The sequence below is a fragment of the Caloenas nicobarica genome, chromosome 10 (genome assembly GCF_036013445.1).
Source record: "Caloenas nicobarica isolate bCalNic1 chromosome 10, bCalNic1.hap1, whole genome shotgun sequence".
Lineage (NCBI taxonomy): Eukaryota > Metazoa > Chordata > Aves > Columbiformes > Columbidae > Caloenas > Caloenas nicobarica.
The window spans coordinates 13,944,915-13,965,100 of record NC_088254.1 but is presented as its reverse complement, the minus strand read 5'-3'; the positions used below and the strand labels follow the sequence as shown (position 1 = coordinate 13,965,100).

At 38.6% G+C, this 20,186-nt stretch overlaps 1 protein-coding gene across 3 annotated transcripts in view; it reads right to left on the bottom strand.

Moving 5' to 3' along the window:
* Nucleotides 1-20,186, bottom strand: part of ADAMTSL3 (ADAMTS like 3) — a 182,312-nt gene that overhangs the window by 55,873 nt on the left and 106,253 nt on the right. For 2 of the 3 annotated variants that reach the window (XM_065641638.1, XM_065641639.1), the window contains exons 7-12: nt 19,641-19,767; nt 12,001-12,075; nt 6,494-6,651; nt 5,512-5,623; nt 2,651-2,789; nt 1,016-1,066 (exon numbers count right to left, since the gene is read on the bottom strand). In XM_065641638.1, coding sequence (XP_065497710.1) covers nt 1,016-1,066; nt 2,651-2,789; nt 5,512-5,623; nt 6,494-6,651; nt 12,001-12,075; nt 19,641-19,767 — 662 coding nt within the window. The remainder of the gene's footprint in view (nt 1-1,015; nt 1,067-2,650; nt 2,790-5,511; nt 5,624-6,493; nt 6,652-12,000; nt 12,076-19,640; nt 19,768-20,186) is intronic. The other variant, XM_065641640.1, reaches the window with a different exon arrangement.

The following is a 20,186-nucleotide window of genomic DNA, read 5'->3' as shown; positions in this document are numbered from 1 at the left end:
TACAAAGGAATTGGCAGAAGAAGAGGAAGGAGAGAAACACAGAATATAATTATGGAACTTTACAGGATAAAGTTGTAGAGGAAAAAAAAATCATCTCAATCTACATATGAAAGCCAAAGTAGATCACAGGATAGCAGATCCACAACAAATGTAATTGCTACAGAAATAAACTATGACATTTATATCAGCTGTAATCAGCAGCTCCACTGAGCCGCGCAAGTCTATGATTTCATTCTTATTACTTAATATCTTTACTTCTTTAGAATAATACACATCATTCATTTCATGACATAACAAAGCAGAGGTTCGACTCGGATAAATATGCATCTAACTCCATCAACTATAATTCTTTACATTAACATAACCCGGCCCAATGCTTTTTAGTCCTAACATTCTTTACAAAACATCTAAACCTTCCAGAGAAGTTTTACATTCTCGTGATTAATTAAGGTAAAATAAAATAAAATAAACTGTGCTCTGATGATTTTAGGCAATAGATATTCAGACAAGTCAGTATCTGTAAAGTGACATGTCAGTCTTGATGTCAATAAATAGAGTGTAGGTCTGAAGAAAAGCAAAAGAATGAGACCTCTCAAGGGAAAAATAATCTCTAGAATCCTGTAACATATTGAGACCTGTTCTATAAAAGAATATATTAATTGCTTCCATCTTCAAAATAAAAACCTTCCAAAAAAGAAATCATACATGCATTTTAAAGGAGATGCTTTTCTCAGCGCTGCAGCAGGAGAAGGCTCAGGGGGACAACTCTTTATGCTGAAGTCTTCTACATTGATATGTTCAAGAACAGCGTATTAACCTCTTACTGTTAAACTGATCACCCACAGCACACTGAAATAGATCACAAGCTTCCAAAATGTGTACAGGATCGTTATAAACTTGCTCTCCTATACAGCAAAACAATCAGAAGGTGTTCCATGATCTTAGTACTCGAATAGTATATTTGCAGTGAAAATCATGCTGATGCTGACACATACGCTATATCGATTATACATACCGAGGAAGTGGCTGGAAGTGATCATAGGGCATGATTTCTTTAAATCCATCACTGTCAACAAAATAAATATTGCGTCATTATTTCTCATACTCAAGACTGTACCTCAAGTACATACTTTTATGTGATCATGCTTAAAGTAAGCAACTCCCAACATGAAATGAGGGAATCTTACATTCATTACACATTACCCTTGTGGCAAACAATAACTTGTACAATCCTACCACTTCTGCAGGAATAGCAATCTATTCACCATACAGTTTCTCCACTTCATACAGTCAAAAAAAAAAATTAAATGAGCAAGCCTTTGGCAAAGAATTTTATTAACAGTGATTTTTTAGGTCTGTGCTACATTATTAAAAAGAAAATAGTTACATACTTGTATCTGTAACAAAAGATCACTGAGGAATGTGAGTGGCAGTGAAATAAATGCATCACAGGATTAATCCTACACAGATCCTGAATCATGCTTGAGTCCCTTCTAGAGCTGCTTATTTGAACTGCCCGGCATAGAGCAGGCATGAAGCCCTACTTCCAATACTAAGAAATACAGTATCATATCCAGTAGTAGTTCCCTTTTTCTGTCTGTATAAGCTAAATTTGCAGGGAAAAAGCTAATTACACCCTTTCTTTCCCTAACTTTCCCATTCCAGCTTTGCAATATTTGGCACCCATTGCCATTCAACGTTACTGAAGTCTTACCACTCCATATAGCGATCAACTCTCGAGGAAAAAAAAAAACTTGAAAGTCAGCACATCTATAACTGTTAGAGGTCACTATCAACAATTATGTTCAACAGCAATGAAAGGAAATGGACAGTTTAGCTATAGGAAATGAAATCCATTGAGAGTGTTTCCTTTTCTTCTTGCATATAACTCTAGCTCGGCCAGCTGGCATGTTAATGTGAGGTTCTGGGACTTGATACTGTGATGTTATTTTAAGATTCTTTAGTACAGCCAGGAAACCTCACCAGACAATCCAAAAGTTAGTTTGAAATACTGTAGTGCAATTCAATACAATTTATGAATACTACAGTCTTTATAATTTGGCAATAATATTCTGTGGTATTTGTACCACAAGTATATTTACTTTGATTTTTTTTTAAATTCTTATTGTAAAACAACAACAAAAACCTAAACTTTAATTATTAAGTGTCAACTCCACAGTACAAATGAAGAACAAAACTTTTACAGTAGGCAGATGAATAAAGCAAGTTAAACCATGTGCAAAACTGGTACACTGACTGAGAACCAGAGCTACCGTCTGCCTAATGAGAAATCCTGAATGGCAGCATCAATAAATCCAAAAGCAGGCAAACAATCTGCCCTCCACACTCAACCTCACAAAATGCTTGTACTAGTGCTGTGCCACTCAGCAAAAGACAAAGTAGAATTAGCCCATGAATGGAATAATTGATATTTACAAGATCTCTGTATAAAGCAAAGTCTCCTATCCTACAACACTGAAGTGCCACAAATCTACTGGCAGTGGTGCTAGGCATCAGCCTTTAACACGTGCAACGATCAACTAAGATTAAGTAACCCTAAAGATGTAAAGAATTGAAATTAAGCAAATACAATTACTTGGCCCTTAGTAACTGATCATACCATACATTTAAATTTATCTGCCATACAAACCTAGAAGGGCAGGGATCCATGTTGCATTCCTTCAGCTTGGGCTTTGGCTTCTTATTTTCTGGATAGTAATGACAATAGTGGTCAGGAACAACACGCTTCAGACGAATATCCATGCATTCAGCTGAATTAAGCTGATAACCTAATGCAGAAGCAAAGTTAAATTTTGGTAATGGAGATAAATAAAAGCAGCTTTGTTTTAAACACCTCCCCCGTCCCCCCAAATAATGTGCTGCCAATTGAATTAATTTCCTGTGTTATTCTTGTTTGATTTGCTTTTAAACAAGGAAACACTGCACAGGAACATGCAGGACCAGACCTTCATCTAAAGCAATTCAGCATACAATTATGTTAACCCATGTTAGCACTAGATAAGACTCTGGCACATTATTCTCAGAATATTCCAAGTGTAAGAGTAAAAGCATACATATTTTCATCTGATGCTGGAGCAGCTCACCTGTCACAGAGGCAACCCTACAAGGTCATATGGTTCTACTACATGTTCCACACTTTATAACTGCCCTCCAGAAGGAGTTACCATTTATGTTAGAGAGCTATATTACACAGTCATGCATGCTAAAAAAAAAATAAATACTTAAAACAGAAAGCCAGAGGAATTGAAGATGAGATCCAAAAACATTGTTAAGTTAAATTGTGGAAAACCAAGAAATAGTTTCCCAGTTGAAGAGCCAACAAAAGAAAACTTGAAGTAACTACTTGAAGGGGAAAAAAAAAAAGAAACTGATGTTGAGACTGGTTACATGAAGGGATCTGAGTTTTATAAACCACTAGGTTGGTTTCTTGGCTAAGAAAAAAAGACTCATTCAAAAGAGCTGAGTTGGACTTAAACTGAGGAGAGGAGGAGGATGTTCTGGTATGTGCAAAGAAAAAAAATTTGAAACCACAAGAATTAAAATCTAAATAGAGTCAATAAACTAGCAGCACAAGTTCCAGTGTCTACTGAAAATGCTAGTATCATATATCAATGGCTTCACTTGTGTGCCTCTTGGCTGATTCAAAGCATCATCATGCATGAGAGTGATAACCATAAAGAAGAACTAAGCAGTTCCAGTACTCAAAGTATGTGTGTTCCACTTCTTGTAAGTACTGAAAGGACCCAGAAGATGTGCCACTTGCAAACAAGACAAACACAATTATTAACATTCTTGCTTATTCATGCCTGACTGTGCTTTCCGAGATGCCTGTCACACTCCCCCTTCCCACACATCCAGATTACAGAATTAACTGTAGAAGCAGCATCCAAGCGAGTAATGGTGGTGCACTGATTCCATACCTCTGTTATGAGGAACTTTTTCTTTTACTGCCAGTAAAAGATGCCAAACAGACAATTTGGATACTAAATCCACTTTAAGATAACAGGTTAAAGCCGGGCAGTTGCAATACGGCTTCTCTGCATGCCTCAGTACTATAATATGCCCTTCCTAACACCACTGCTTTTCACAGGTAAAGCAATAGCTTAGTTTCTGTGCTGCTTCAGTTCCTGGCCTCTCTCGGGGCTGCCATCAAGAATGTCAAGCCCTGTTGAGAAAGGTACCAGTTTCATATTATAAACATGCAGGTACAAAGTACAGCATTGAAAACACTGTCTAATTTCAAAGAGATTGACATGTAGTTGTAGCCTTCAAACCATAACACGAGTCGGAATAAGGCTGGATTTGAGCCAGTAACTTTGAACGTAAATGTGTCCCCTGAGTTACCCAGGGTTTACATGCAGTCCTCAAGAATAACTGCAAAGCTTTACACTTCTTCCCTCATCAGATAGGTTAGGAAAAAATTCATAAATGCCATGCGATGGAACCACCAGAGGATACGTGTCGCCACTCACAGTTCCAGTAAGAATCACACTTCATGAGGCCAAGTATCTTATAAGATACAGTAGTTTCCTGTGGGACTACATATTATACACATATATTGTCTGCATTTCAGATTAAAGTGAGGTGCAAGTGCCAAACTGGATGGCCTATCAAAAGATCCCCAGACTCTGCTTGTGCTTTAAACATCTTTAACTTTTTTCTCATGTCCCAAATAACCATATAACCCATATTTTTACTCTCCAAGAAAATCACTACACCAGTATCCCAGCCTGTTTTTCAGGTGACCTGGGTAATACTGGTTGAACCGAAATAGTGATCCACAATGTCAAACATTCCTCCTGCCATGAAGCCACAGTTTTTGCAGACCAGACATGACAAGCAGTGGGCTGGGCTGGGTGAGCAGTAACAGAGCTGAGCTGCACTTCATCTAATCATTGTATGAGATGTAATGTTTAAACCAGGAGTACACACTACAGCACAGTACCTGCTGCTCTAACTTCCATCAGGACTAAGTGTCTACAATCAGACAACCACAGGTATTGATAGAAGCTGTTCTTTAAATTTTATTTACTTATTCCACTTTCTGTGTAACTAATTTCAAACTAAGTGTTCTAAATCTCTCCCTCATGTCTACTATTTCGGCCAGAAATACCTTCTTCCTTCATCTCTTGATTACCCTTATTTTAAAATATCATTGTATTTCTTTGTTTACTTTCCCCAAACACTCTTTATGGATTGTTATTTTCCACTTAGAACATCCTATCTTTACTTCTTAGCCAAAGTTCTTAGGCAAACAATCATTCCTTATGAAAGAACCTAACTTTCAGTAATATAATATATAAAAATCCCTATGCTTATACTAACTTAAGCAACCAACTTACCTGCTACGCTGTCATTTATTTTTTTTAACCACCACCAGTGTGCAAAGAAACACAAACATTTAGTCAATAAAAACGTAGAACGAAGGTTGCAAATCAGATGCTTTTAACCTGCAGCTGTACACACTCCTGAAGAATTGCCTTTACTTACCTCCTCCACATGTCACTGTGCAGGGGAAGAATTCTGTCTGTCTCCACTGATGACTGATGGGTTGATAGAAAAAGAACTGAACCACACTCTCTTTTGATCCAGAGTACCTGGTCTGAAGAAATTTCCATTACAACACATATGTATACTGTACTCCAGTATTCATGTCATTTCAAAACTTAATTCGTATATAATAACAGTGCAGAGAGTGATAGGACAACAGGCAAAAAAATCTAGTTGTTACTGTAGACTTTCTAGAGGTTAAGTTTCCAATAATAATAAAAGTTGTGTGTTCCTTTGTTTTCCAAATTAATCAAGGTACTAATGTGGCTATTTGATTATCAATCCTTGATTGGCAAATTTCCTAACTGTATTCTGCCTCATCTCATTATTAGCAAAATTTTTAAAACTTTCTGAAGAGCAAAGTCAATAATTGACCTAAGCACACTGGTTGATATTCAGGCAAGTCTAACTGCACGTGTGATATTGGGACACAAAATAAACACTACTGAAATTCTGATTTTGCATATAAATGTCTGCATGTATGATGCAAGCCATCAGTATGTGATCTGAGTAGAAAGGAAACTTAGAAGAGGTCACGAGCTGGACTAGCAAGGTCTAAGGGAGATTCCAGGGCTCTGGTGGAAGCAATGCTCCGATTCAGTAGGTGGCAGCCTTCAGCTGGATTAACACCCATCCACTGCACAGGACCACGCTGTTATTCTTTCTGCAACATTTAAAACAAAAGTCCTGGCCATTTTTACCATTAAAGATCCTGTGGTACTTTCCACCACAGCAAAGAATTAACCTTGTAATATTTGAATTTGTTTGGATATACTTAGAATAAGTTATCTCTGGACTTTGATTAGGATTCTGTATTTGCTAGATAAAATTTTGTTGTATTGCTACAACCCGATGGACAGCCACCTACTCTGTTGCATATACTTGCAATATCTTAGTAGATTTGTACATTCACGCATCCCACCTTGATAATGAAATCTGCTCCAAGAGGTCCCTGGATCTTTATGATTTCCCTGTCTGTATTCTTCTGAAATTCAACAGTTGTATTTTCTATGAGAAATGTTCCAGGACCATTGAAACTGTGCTCTCCCTTGTCTCCTTGCAGTGTCTTTGACTCTATAACTAGAGAAGAAACATGCAATTAATAAATTTAAACAGGATATTTTTTCAAGGAAGTCAAAGTAATGTTTACAATTTTGCTTTGCAAGTAGCAGCAGTATACGTGCATTAAAAAAAACCACACAGAGTATCTATGAGAATATTAGCTACTTCAGATTCTAGGCTGATACATGATCGCATGACATGTCAGCACAGGAATACCTGCCTGAACACACCGTTCTCTCACAGCAGAAGCAGTTCTGAGACAGTTTTCCCTACACCAAGTGCTCTATATAGTTATAAAGCAGTGGATTCAGCAGGACGAGTTGAAAGAAACACAAAAAACATATAGAATCAATACACAGAAAAATTATTCATACTTCCATGCAACTCAAAAGCCCAGCAATTCCAGCAGTCTCCAGAGAAGCCTGAATCGTGTCAAACTCACCAAACACTCATCTCGATACCTGTATCACTCTACCCATTCCAGAGGTCATTGACTCAACTTTTCTTATTTCCCATGTGAGCAAAAAGCACAGCCAGGAGGCGGGTAGGTGCAACGCTGCCGGAGGGATGTCCCTTTCTCAGAACAGGTGGTGATGAAAACCCTTTTTGAGCTGTTCTGCATTCCTTGGAAACTGATTAAACTGACAGCCCGCAAGCTCCAGAAGACAGACGAAGCATTTTAGGATTGAGTCACTTCCAGAAAACTGACTGAACTAGAAGTGGACAAAGCTAAAGGAAGATCCTTCATGATGAAGGCAGAATTTGGGGCTCTGCATAATACAGTGTGTGTGCACAGCAAGACACATGACTTGAGATACACCGGTCTGGTTACAATCTATCAGGGCACTGCATGAGAAAGGCGTGAGTCTCAGATGAGCTCAGGGCTAGCTAAAAGGAACCTTCTGATGAGCTATTAATACCCTCTTTTGCCAGCCACTTTGCCTTTTTGGCACTTTAAACAGAGTTACCTAATTCAGGCTAGATAATTTAGGTTAAGAACATCTGGTTTTATCTACAGTGAAAACATATTCTGAATGCTGCAGTCCATCATTACTGTTTTCTTCCTTAAGACCTTTTAAAATACAAATGCATTCTGGAGCATCCCCAACAGAGAGAGTGAAGAAAATCTAGAAGAAATTAACTTCCTTGAAAGGGTACGAAACACTATCCCAGGTTTCTAAGCATTGTGTTCCACTATGCTCATAGGTATAACAAAGACCACATACATGGCTGGAAGGAAGTTTAAGGAAGGATATGTTTCTAGGAAATGACTTTAATGTTGACCACAGGGTAGGAATTTTGTGGTGAATTTAATGTACTTTGTCAAAGAAAAAGAAATAAATCTAGAGGAATCAAGGTACCCCACTGTCCAACACATTTCCGTTAGGAACAAACAGTTATAAACAAATCACAGAAAAAGCAACAAGCATTTAGATGATTGCTTCATATTTTTGTTTGTCACTTTTATGGAAGTTTCCTTTCCTGATCGCATTACAAAATAACCTTTTAAATATTCAGAACTTGGCATTCTTGGATTAAGCTTCTGCAAGCCTTGACCCCAAACTTACACTGCTTAAGAGTTAAGTATTAATGCATGGCGCCTGTTATTCTGTTATTTTGTTGAATAAGAGTCAAATCAGCAAACCTCTAGAACTTCCATCTCCACACAAAGCCAGTGGGATCCTCAGGAGTACAGGACTCCTTTGAAACTAGCGTTTAAGATCGCAAAGCAAGATATCTGACTTCTGCGAAAAGATTTTAAAGATGTGAATTTGCTGACCTGAGCTGCATTACTTTACAGCCTTTATGCTAATTTTCTTAATTAAAAAAAAAAAAAGTTTTTCTAAGCACAAACCAGGAATATAGTTCAGCAAACAGCAACACAATAACTCACTGAGAGGTGACATACATCTGTATGTTGGAGCTACACTAGATTTGAATCCAAAGCATGTGTTTATTTGCAAGGTCCAGCTATAGAGTGACAGCCTGTATCTCTGGAGGTCATGTCAGTGAAGCTTAGAACAGCTGTTCAGATTTTCCCAGAAGTGTGTCACACAGGGCCACGAAGAGCTATTCCACAGCACAACAGATAACCTCCGACGCACTATATTCCTGCTCAGCAATATCTAGTGCTTGTCATCACAGGCTTCTAAAACAGCATGAAACCAAGCATCTAGTGTATGTAACATATACATACCACAATAATCCAGTTCCCCCCCAGAAAAAACACTTTATTGGTTTCAGCGCAGTAACTGGGAACAAAGGTTTCACCAACTGGCTTATAGGCCAGATTTAGAAAAGAATTCTCCAAACATCTACTCATTCTGCAGGGTCTTGTAATCCTGGAGAGGTGGGAAGCTTGACTTCAGGATAAGCTCCTTGGGGGGTCTTTAGGACTCCAGATGTGCAGAGTCATGAGGACAGGGAATTCTCTTGAGTGCTCACCTGTTTCTGTGCCTAACAAGATAATCACCGGTGCCAAAGACCTACAACTGATTGTCTTTGTGTTACTTCCCTTACCTTGGTAAAAAGAATGTTTTCCCCATGGAAATGCCTTGCCTGGTTGTGGAAGATCCACGACAAAATCCTCCCATACTCTTCATGGCAGGCAAGAGTAGGGCAGCATGGCATGAGGAACCTGCTGCAGGTACCTCGCTGTGTAGAGATGCATGGAAGAATTCCCAGGGAAATAACTCCTACTCCCAGTGCAAGAAGGGGCAAATCATTTTGCTACCCAAAAGCGACTCATTTGTGGATAGCACAACACAGGGACCCAAAAGGAAACATACTTTCTTTTAAAAATGCAAGCCACATTGTCTTCCTCTTTGCATCTGTCACAAGCCTAAACAGAGCATAGATGTGCAGCTAAATGCTGCCAAGTAATGCAAATCACTGCAAGCTGAGAAGAAACCAACAAAAAGGGAAAAAAGAGTTGCAGTTCCTTTTAGTGAAGTTTAATCTCCCTAAGTTCATTAATTCAGTTATCTAGCATTAGCCACTTGTAAAAATATTAGCTTCTGGTTTTCCTGTTTCTTCTGCTGGAGGATTAATTTCAGGGAACTTTCAATCTTTCTTTTGATTCTAATGCTCTTAAAACAACTGCTAGAAAGCCGTAATATAGTCCAACTCAAAAACAAAAACAAATAAAATGTAACATTTTATTCACAACCATTTTTTTTACTAAATATATGGTTATTTTCCACCAACTCTTTCACAAAAAACAAGCAGACAGAAGTACAAGGGAGACCTATTCGTAAAAAATGCAAAGTAACGCCTTTGCTCTCTGATGAATCTGTTGCCTCTCTTGAACTGTCCGTACACACAAACAAAATACTTATTCTTACCAGCTGCAAAGAAAGGCAGTCTTTCCTAAACCACTAAGCTGCTGATTGTAAAACGAGGTTCAGGGCATTTATTTGTTTCAAATCTGTTATGTACTACATCTCCAACCAGGTTTCCATTTTTTATTAATCCAGCAGCTGTGTTTCCTTGGAACAAGAGCAGATCATAAAGCCCAGGATGAAGCACAAAAGAACACAAGATAGAGGGAAAAGTGCCAGACAGTCCATGGTGCTCTTCAAACATTTGCTGTTGCTGCTGACTTGACTTGAAGAGCAAATATTTACTGGCAACAGGAGGCAGTATAAAATTCTACACTAGGTAGTCCCTGCTCCACCTGTTAAATTCGACTCCTTACAAGCCAGGAAGAATGTCTCTGACAAATGAAACCTGTAATTATAAGTGATTATTTTTCAAATTCAACCTTTAATGACATCAGCACACCCACACAGAAGTCAATGAAATTGCAGACCAAAGATCACTTGATATTTTCTGCTATGTGACAAACACCCACGAACACACGTACAGTCAGAAAGGCGGACAAGCAAACTGTCCCAAAGCACATCCCCCTAGAACATGGGTGTCAGAAGATCTGGCTATGAAGCCAGAAGCAATTTCCACCTTCCTCCCCCACAACAGCTCTCACTTGTTTTTCACCTCTGTCATTTTAAATATTTTAGGTAAAAAATGTCTAAATCCTCACAGATTTGCAAACAGATGTGCTGGGGGAAGTGGTTAAAGGAACATTTCACACTCCTTGTCCAGCTAGAGAACTAGCTAACAAAGGTAACGCCAAGCCACAGCTTTTTTATGGAACCACCCTGAGTAGGAAGCCAGGAGCACTCTGTGCTTAGTTACCGAGTTGCTGCTGCGTTCCTCAGGAGCTTTCCAGAAATCCCCCAGGAGCCACTGAATCTCGTACTTTTTCCTCATAAGAAGCTGAAACAACAACCTCCTCCTGCAGAACTACTTAAGAAAGACCAAGAGTCCTGACCTGAACTGGTCAGGATCACTCCTTCCTACGTCCCTTACGACAGTTTTACATGAATATTATTTATTTCAAGATCAGTTCATCTTTGTACATTGGTGAGATCAGTGTTACATCCAGAAGTTGTTGTCACTCTGGAGCTGCTCTAAAGCAGAAGTCTTACTCCATTTTTTCTTTGAAAGAAGATGGCAATGTATTCTTCAAAGCAAACAAACAGATGAGCAATTTTCAAATAAAATGCATTTCCGTCTTCTATTTACATGTCTCAGAGCAGTAGAAGTTCTTACTTCTATGATTCAGACTAAGTCTTCCACTTTTACTAATAAAAAAATAGCTCGAAATGTTAAATAAATGGTTTCTTTAACTTCCTGGTATGGCAGCCCCACTTACTGTTGGAAAGATTAGTTCTTTAGATAAAGTAGACCTATGGGTAAAGAAATTACCATAGATACTACCATTAGCCTTACATAAAATACTAGGAAGCAAATGTCTAAAAGAACAGCAAGCTGTTTCTCATAGATGGTGTGTAATGACCAAAGGTATTACAAGGAAACAGGACTTGTGTAGTTTATTTTATGTATTTTGTTTACCTTACCTCATTTTTACCTGGATTACTTTTGTTTGAACACTGCTCACTGACCAAGTGGGACTTCAGCTGGACTGTTTGTACCATCTCAGACTCTTCAACAGAAATCCAGCGCTGGGTTATACACGTGCTATTGATCCCACACACAACTCTTGGAATGTAATTTTGACATAATGGTTTGCACGTAGTTTAAGAGTGGACTGTATTTTAGATGTCTTATATAAGAATTACTTGGTTTAAATAAATTTAGAAACCGTCAGTATGTATACTATTTCTTCTTACTAAGTGGACTTCCAGTGTTCTGTAGGACTATCTCCAGGCTGGATATTAAAGATGGGAAGAGGAATCAAGGTCATGATCTTACCCATATTCCCAAAGTTTGGATGAGTTCAGATACAAGGTTCTGTTTTTATCTTCTGCCTATGAATAAATACATAAAACAGCTCAGTCGTACCAAGGTGTGCTGGTCCTTTCAGGGTAATTCTCACACTGCGACTCCCATGTGGTACAGCAATCACGGTTTCTTCCCCTAGGAAAATTAAAGAACTGTTTTAGAAGTTATCTTGCATCAGGGAATTTGCACATCACATAGCTAGACTGAAAACTGTCAAATGTGTCTAAGAAAATATTTAACAGGTTTCACAATTTTTCTATTAAAAATAATCATATGTTATTTTATTAAGTACAGTATACCAAGTCTGTTTGCTATGCTATACGTTTATTAAGGCCTACGAATGGCCTTGTAAATCTTTCTTGCTATTAGAAAAATTATTTGCTATTAACAAAAACAACTGAAATGTCAGTAGTGTATTAGGGACATATTTACACTCCGTTGTCCTAGTTTTATTTCCTAATCACTGAACTGACATAAGGAATCTGCTAAGTAGTACTTCCCCCTTACAAAAATCTGCAGCTGTTCAGTCTCGTTTTGCCCACACCTCATTTCCTGCTGCAGGTCACAACTTTAATAAGTGGCAGGACTTACAGGAAATAAATCATCTACTTAACACTAAACCTTAACCAATTACAGACCAGTTAAGAGCAAATATATATTAGCTATAATGTATGTTATAACAGAGTGTCTGCATCTAACTTACCATATAAGATCATTCCTTCCAGTAAGAGCCTTAATTTAAAATTAACCATAAACCAAACCAGCCCTGAATAGAACATGTCAATACAAAACAGCTTTTGGCTGCCTGAAGGGCCTCTTCATATATAAATGTACAACACACTTACTTCAGTGCATTTTACAAAGGCAGAAAGTTATTACTTTCCATTTCAAATGTAGGAAATCTGTAATTTGCCCAGGCAAACTGAGTTAACAGTCAAATCAACAGACCAGAGACTTTCATGCCAATAAGAGCAGTGGATATCCACGAAAGGACGGGAGAAGTGTCCAAGCAACAAAGTACCAACGTGCTGTCTCCCATTTCCATCACAGCCCAACTGCAAATCTTCTTTGAGGCAGGATCTGCAAACATGGACCCACCGCAGGAACACCCCACGGAGGGTGCTCTGTTCAGTGATGGCATTAACATATAGCCAGGGGCTGGTGTAGAGGAAGTTCATTTTTCCAAATTCAAAAAGTAATGCAAGTTGAAGGTCAGTTATACATTGGCTCCAGAATTACTCATACAATACATAGAAGAAGAATATCCAAGTTTAGTTTTAACTAAAAAATAGTTGAAGAATGTTTCTTTCCACTTTAAACTGGACCCTTTTATAGTAGATGCTAAATTATCAGCTTCTGGTTAACATCTCCTTAGCATAAGTATGAAATCCTGCCAAATGTTCAGGATACTTCAAGCAAATACTGCAATTATTTTTTCTGAAATAAACACCTTCTTATGTTACAGTTTTTATATCGCCAATTTCTAGGAAGGTCATTTAAATATAACAATTTATTTTGGATGTAATAAAATATGATCTCTATTAATTTCATACTTGGGTATTCCACCAGAGTGCAAAATACTACAGTAAGAACAATAATACAGCTAAGGAGCCCTGGAAAAAACATTAACTACTGAACCACTTAATATCTTTTTGCATCTTGGTTTTTCATCAGACAAATTGCTAAAGATAGCCAGGAGGTAGTGGATGTGTATATCTTTAAAGCAAGGAAATAACTACTGAATTCATATGTGCTCTACAGTATCTGAGAGAAAGCAGGTTTGAGGGGCCCATCTGTCCCGGCTGGGTCAGCCCGTCTTGACAACCAACCAGCAGTTACAGCACAAAACCTCAGTAAGAGTCTGACCACGACCCGTTCTGAATCCACTCAACTGCTGTTTTGAAGTGGAACCAAGGGCGCTCCACGCTGGAGGGATGAGGCCCAGATTTGCAGATGTGCAGAGATGTGTAGCAGAGTTCTCCTCTTGAGAACAACCAGGCTTGTTCTGCTGCGCTCCCTCCATCTCCTTACAGCAAGCTCTGCTCACCTCAGCAGGCCTTGTTGATCCCTTTTCAGGATGCTTCACATTCCTTTAGCACTACTGCAGACATTCCACCCTCACCAAAGCACTCTCTGATACAGTCCAAAAGTCTCATGGGGGTGCTAAATTTGGTGTTTCTCTGCGGCAGAGATAATATTACCAGCAAGTATTTTATTTGCATTAGAAGAGATGACCACCACAGCAATGTTTAAACCCTGCAGCCCCACAGACCTGTTAAGAAGCCTGACAGCACGAGATTCTTGTAACCTGACTGAGATAATTATGACCTAGGGCAGCCTTTCCATGAGACGAAGTAAATTATAGGAAAAAATGAAAGTGAGATTTTAGGAATTCTGAACTGAGATGGGGAGTTGGAAGAAGATGGGTCAGAGCTGACCTAAGGGGCTCCACCTTCTCCTGAGGACGGCTTCTACTTCCTACAAACCAGTAGTTACAATTGTCCAGATCTGGCACCAAAACTGGATATTCCAAAGGTCTCCTGTTTCTCAGTTAAAGCATGTAATTCTTATTCTTAAAGGAACAAAAGGCCCTGTAAAGCCATTTAAAAATTGTTATGCTGTACATTCCCCACTAAATCATTAGGATCCACACTGTTAAAAGCACTGAACCCTTATGGAAATATAAGAAGAGATTGTTACCCTGAAATCAATATTTAGAATTTTCAATTATCTTTCCCCCGCTTATACTATTCATGTATCTTTGAAAGTTAATTGCTGACCTTTGTACAAATCCGAAAACAAGTAACGCCAAAATAATCTGGAATGTGCAGAAAACTAGACTTTAAAATCTGATTTTAGGGTCATAAAGGTCACCCTAAAACTGGGAAACAGGTTAGATATTGTCTCTCTATTCTAACAGTGCTTCTACTGTAGGGATTCCCGAGGGCATGTGGGTCACCCTTCTCCAGCACCTGCTCGAAATGAGCTTTCTGCTCTTACCCAGGGGCTCTCGGCAAATGTGTGTTCACACACTACATACACGCTGCACTTGCTGATTAAACTCCTAGCCTGCTTTTGCTTTAGATGGCAAGGTTTGATCCTGTTTCTACAGTGTTAATGTGGATTTAGATTTTGGATTTCAATGAGAGCAAGATCAGACTCCCTGCTATGGTAAGACTGGGAGCTAATCCCCAGGATCAAAATAAAGGAGCCACATTCCTGAGCTCAATCCAATTCAGCAGGTTTTATTTATTTTTCCATGTGGGCCATGGTGGACCAATTTACTGTTCCACATATGGGCTAGTTGGGATTTTTTCCCTCTCTCCTCTTACAGCAGGGCAGAGGGTTTATCTCAGGCCTATAAAAAAACGTTTCTTTCCGTGTATTTGCTCAGTACTTATCTGCTGGTCCTCCAGTTCTGATCAGAGGCCTACGTGCTCTCTGCTCTCAAAGTACAAAGAACAATAGTCCAGAAACAACTATCAGCACAAGGGAACTAAAAAGCTCAAAAAGTTTTAGTGTATTGCAGCGGCTCACCTCCTCCACTCGACATTCGGTGCTGCGGCATGTGCTGACCTGACTCATGACAAGAACCAGTGCAAAGCCAAATACATATTTTTTAAGAGACATCTGAACTAGATAGGTATTTCTCCAAGTAAGACAAGAGACATCAGGAAGGTAAAGAAGGAGGCTTCATACTACCTAATAACAGCCCCAAGTAAAACAACCAAACTAAACAGAGCTATAGACAAAAATGGTTGGTGCTGAAGACCCAGCATCCACACCATACACATCACAGGTGCTTCACTTTGGACTAACTCCAGCCTGATCCCATGGACTGCATATTCACTACCTGTTGGGGAACATTAGGTGCTTTTCTGGAGCACATCTTCTGGTTTAGCTTCATGCAAAAAAATCCAGTTTATGCCCTCCAAGACCACTCCGTGATGTGAACTGATGAGCAGCATGTTAGGACCATGATGAAATTTGCTTCAAAAAATGTACTCCTTATCCAAACTCAAAGGCATTCTATCCCTCCCCACACACAGTTTTCCTGCCAAACCAGTCCCAGTTCCCTCTTCTGACCCTACATACAGTTGATTTTTCCCCTTCCTCTCAGAGTGTTTCTGATTCCACCTCCCATCCCAGATTCCTTATCTAATCTGTCTTCCTTTTTTCCCCTCGATCCAGCGTATCTGTACATTCAGTCCTAGGTCCACCTCCCACCTTCTCATATCTGTTTTTCCTTCACTTTATGAACATAAGATGTCATTTTTTTTCTTTTCAGCTAGTCACATCTTTCTCTCTCCTCATGTGATCTCATCATCCCCAGTCATAAGTCTGAAGCTCAGGAGAGTCAGGAGCTCTCCACGAAATCTCTTCTGTAATGTGAGGCAAGAGGCACCATGGAGTTCATCTCATGGTGCCCATTCTACACTGCAGCAAAGCAGAAAGGAAGGGAAACCTCAAGGAGACTCTTTTCATAACTTAGCTCTGGAAGAGCAACATGTTAATTTATTCTAAGGAGACAGCACACGCGATGTGTTTGCGGTTAGGACATGTAACAAGCTAGAGTACACTTAAAAAGACAAGTTTTCAGAAATGTCAGCTGTTAACATCCAAGAAGCCTCTGTAGAGCCTGAAGGAAAAGATTCTTTTTTTGTGCGAAAGGTTGTAGTAAAATATGCATTGATGTTCACAGATATTGCAAAAGACTCGTCCATGACCAGAAGACAGTTGCCTGCCAAATTTCAAATCCCTGATCCGTGATCAAGTCCAACAATGGAAGATATTAAGACATATTAAAGAAGAGGTTTCAGGAATGTTTTGACAGTAGGAAACAACATGTTTTTCTCTGCTGTGTCTTTGGAATACACTGAGTTGTTTGGGCTGAATTATCTCCAAAACATCCAGCACCTGGCATGGAAAGTTTCTGATCCAACTGTTGAATTTTTGGCAAAAAAATCATTCGCATAAAGTGAAGTATCAGGCAACTTTGACAATGGAGGTTGCTAGCTCCATGCGTATTGATTTAAAAGATGGAAAAAGATGCAAAGTAGCAAGTTGTAACAAAACTGAGCCAGCTGATGATACTGAACAGGGAACCTTGCAGAAGGCCCCTGTTTAGATAAATGGGCAAAGTGGAATTGGATTTTTTGTTAAGTGTTCTTGGGGATGACGACATAAAAATATGTGATAATAAGCAACCAACGGTAAATTACACAAATGCCATAGCAAATAAAACACATGGCAAAAAGAAGTTAAAACAGTTACAAAGCTATTGACATTGAAACATTTGTATGAAGCTTTTACCAAAAAGCTAAGAAACATGAAACTTGCAAGTTTGAGAATCAAATAAAACCAGATTAGGACAAGTCCATGCCTTCAGCTTCACTCCCAGTTAATTTCAGAACCAGCATCTTCTTCCTTGGTATCAGAACCAGAACATTTTCCTACCATTTCTTGGCAATAGCGGTGGAGAAAGCAGACATCAGGGCCCAATCCTACAATATTTCCATGCGCACAAAGTGCAATGGAGTTAATGGGAGTTCCATGCATGTATCACTAGAAACATCAGGCCCGTGATATCTCATTTCCCAATGGGACGGTACATTTTACAACCTATTACACTTTTTGTTTGAGTATCATTAGTCAAACCTTTAATCATTTTACCAGAATGTTAGAATCTGGCTTGCTGGCCGAAGTCTAACTTACTTTGTCTTTCAAAGGCAATTAAGTGTTAGTGGAAAAAATAACTTTTGAAATGACAGTTCATTTCATATTTGCAAAACAGTAAGCTTTCTTTCAGAGTTGTTTGGTTTCCGATCAAAGGCACTAATTTTATGTAAAAACATATCAAAAAAGATAGTAAAACAAAGGGAGCCCTTTATGAGAAATCATTTGCTATCAATGCCTGATTTTCTTTTTCTAAAATAAGGACCAAGATAACTAAGCACTTTTATTTTCCCTTCTGTCTCCTTTTTTCTCACAATAAAATCTTTGGCTCTTGCTTTACTTCCAGTTCTTTAATTCGCCTCATTGCAGGATAAAATGTACATCCTGCTCACAACTTTACAAGCTCCCTCTTAATTACGTGCCTGTCATATCAATATTTTACTTCTCAACACTAGCTCTGAAAGCTTCCAAATTACTATTTGGAAGATATCATGTCTCCCTTCGCTCATACATTAGCACAGAGAAAGCACGGTGGTATTTCCACATTTCATTCACACAGAGGGTAATCTTGACCCAAAAAAGATTTTTGCACTATCACAATATCAAAAAAATCATCAAGTTTTTTTAATTTTAGTAGCATGTGTACTGTTTTGCTTATATGAGTGGTAATTCATTCATATAATCTAGCCTACTACAGTGCACAAAAATATTCACTTTTTAATTTAGATTACCTTTGCTATATATATGTATTGAATTACAGAAATTACAGACCTGCACAGTGTAGGATAGCCTAACACAAAACCTTGTAGATCAATACAAATAATCACACTGTAAGGTTACAAGCCTTAGGATAACATACATTGCACTTCCAGTTACATCCACACTGAAGCATACTGTAAGCAGTGGCACAAAAAAAAAAATGTACTGCAATAAGAATTAAGCATGATTCAATATACAACAGCTCTTTCAAAATCAGGGCACAAGTGGAATCTTCGCAGGCTGAACTACTACAGCTCTAAAATGCATGCAGCTGTCAAAGGCAGGTGCTTCATCCATGTAAAAAAATACCTGCTTGCATATGAATTTTGAGTATTGACTTTAAGAGCACCAGATCATCACCCTTGTGTCTTGTGGCTCTGCAGGAAGGTAATGAACCCCAGAGGCTCCATCTCTATGTGAGAAATGCACATTGTGTGTTCAGAAACAGAAAAAATAGATGTGAGGCAACTATCTCCCATGATAAACATGTGGGACATAAATCGTGAGATTACAGGGAGCGTCATCTGTGAGGGTGGAAAGCACAAGACTCTATCACCAAACCTTGCCTGGATATCAACATGGTCAGACTCTTAAGGCTCCAGTAAAAAGGCTAGCTCTTATAGCCCTCCTCTCTTAGATTTTCAATACTACTGAGACCTACAGAGTTACAGTAAGATGCTAATCTTTTTGAGAAAGAATGGCAAAATATGAGCCAAACATACAAACAAAAAAAAAAAAAAGAGAAGTATTATTCCCTTTCACCTTGTACTTTTTGTGCCATACAAGTAGTTAACTTGCCTCTGAAGTTGAACTGTCTTTAGACACTTTAAAAAGAAAAAAAAAAAAAAAAAAAGGCAAAGTTAAGTTGAAAACCAGGCACTTTCAGTCACAGGCCACAATTTCCATAAAACCATCTATATGATGTTTCCATGATTTAAAAACATTGCTGCAGCATCACATATATAGCAACATGAGGATACCCTCTAAAATAAGCTGTGCATCTTGATGGTTATTCCTGATAGAATGAATTGAATAGCTCTATAAAAAAATACATATCTCAAATTCTTTCCTAGCTATACCCTAATGTGTGGTATCCCTCGTGGAATTTCAACAGACTAATCTAGCACAGACTTTACAATAAGTAGCTTTGGAAAACTGCAAACAAGTATGTAGTGAAAAGGTCAATACTCTGCAGTATTTCTGTTAATACACGAGCAGAAAACACAGTCAAGGACAAATTATCATAGGATCAATTTGCAACCTACTTTTTTCTGGTGAGACATGTGCCTTAGCTTGTCCCCTCACAAGCCTGCACGTTGAACCATCTCCTGCACAGACTCCACAGTTGTCTTCCTTGGCATTGCTCCCAAGTTGTCGATCACAGCCTACTGCCTGCCAACATCAACACCACAGTCAGAAGGAGGGCAAAGCTGTAGTAGACATGCTCAGGTTTCTGGAATTTTATTTATTATGTTTTGCTTTTGATTTTACGAGCTGGCCTCATTCTTTTAAAGCATATATTGCTATTTATGATTTTAAAAGCATGTTATCATTTCCATTATTTTAATGATGAACCACAACAACTGGTATATTAAGCTATTCGAACATAGGAAACACATGAATCAATTTCCCACTATTTATGTGAGTACCATTGAGCGTTATTCTTTCCAACACAAGAGACAACTATGTTATTTACAATTTATTTTTCATCACCTGTTCAACTATGTCTGATAAAGGATTAATGGAATGAAATAAACCAAGTCAAATATTTAAGCGGCACTCAGCCTTCATCTTCACAGACAAGCAGCTGT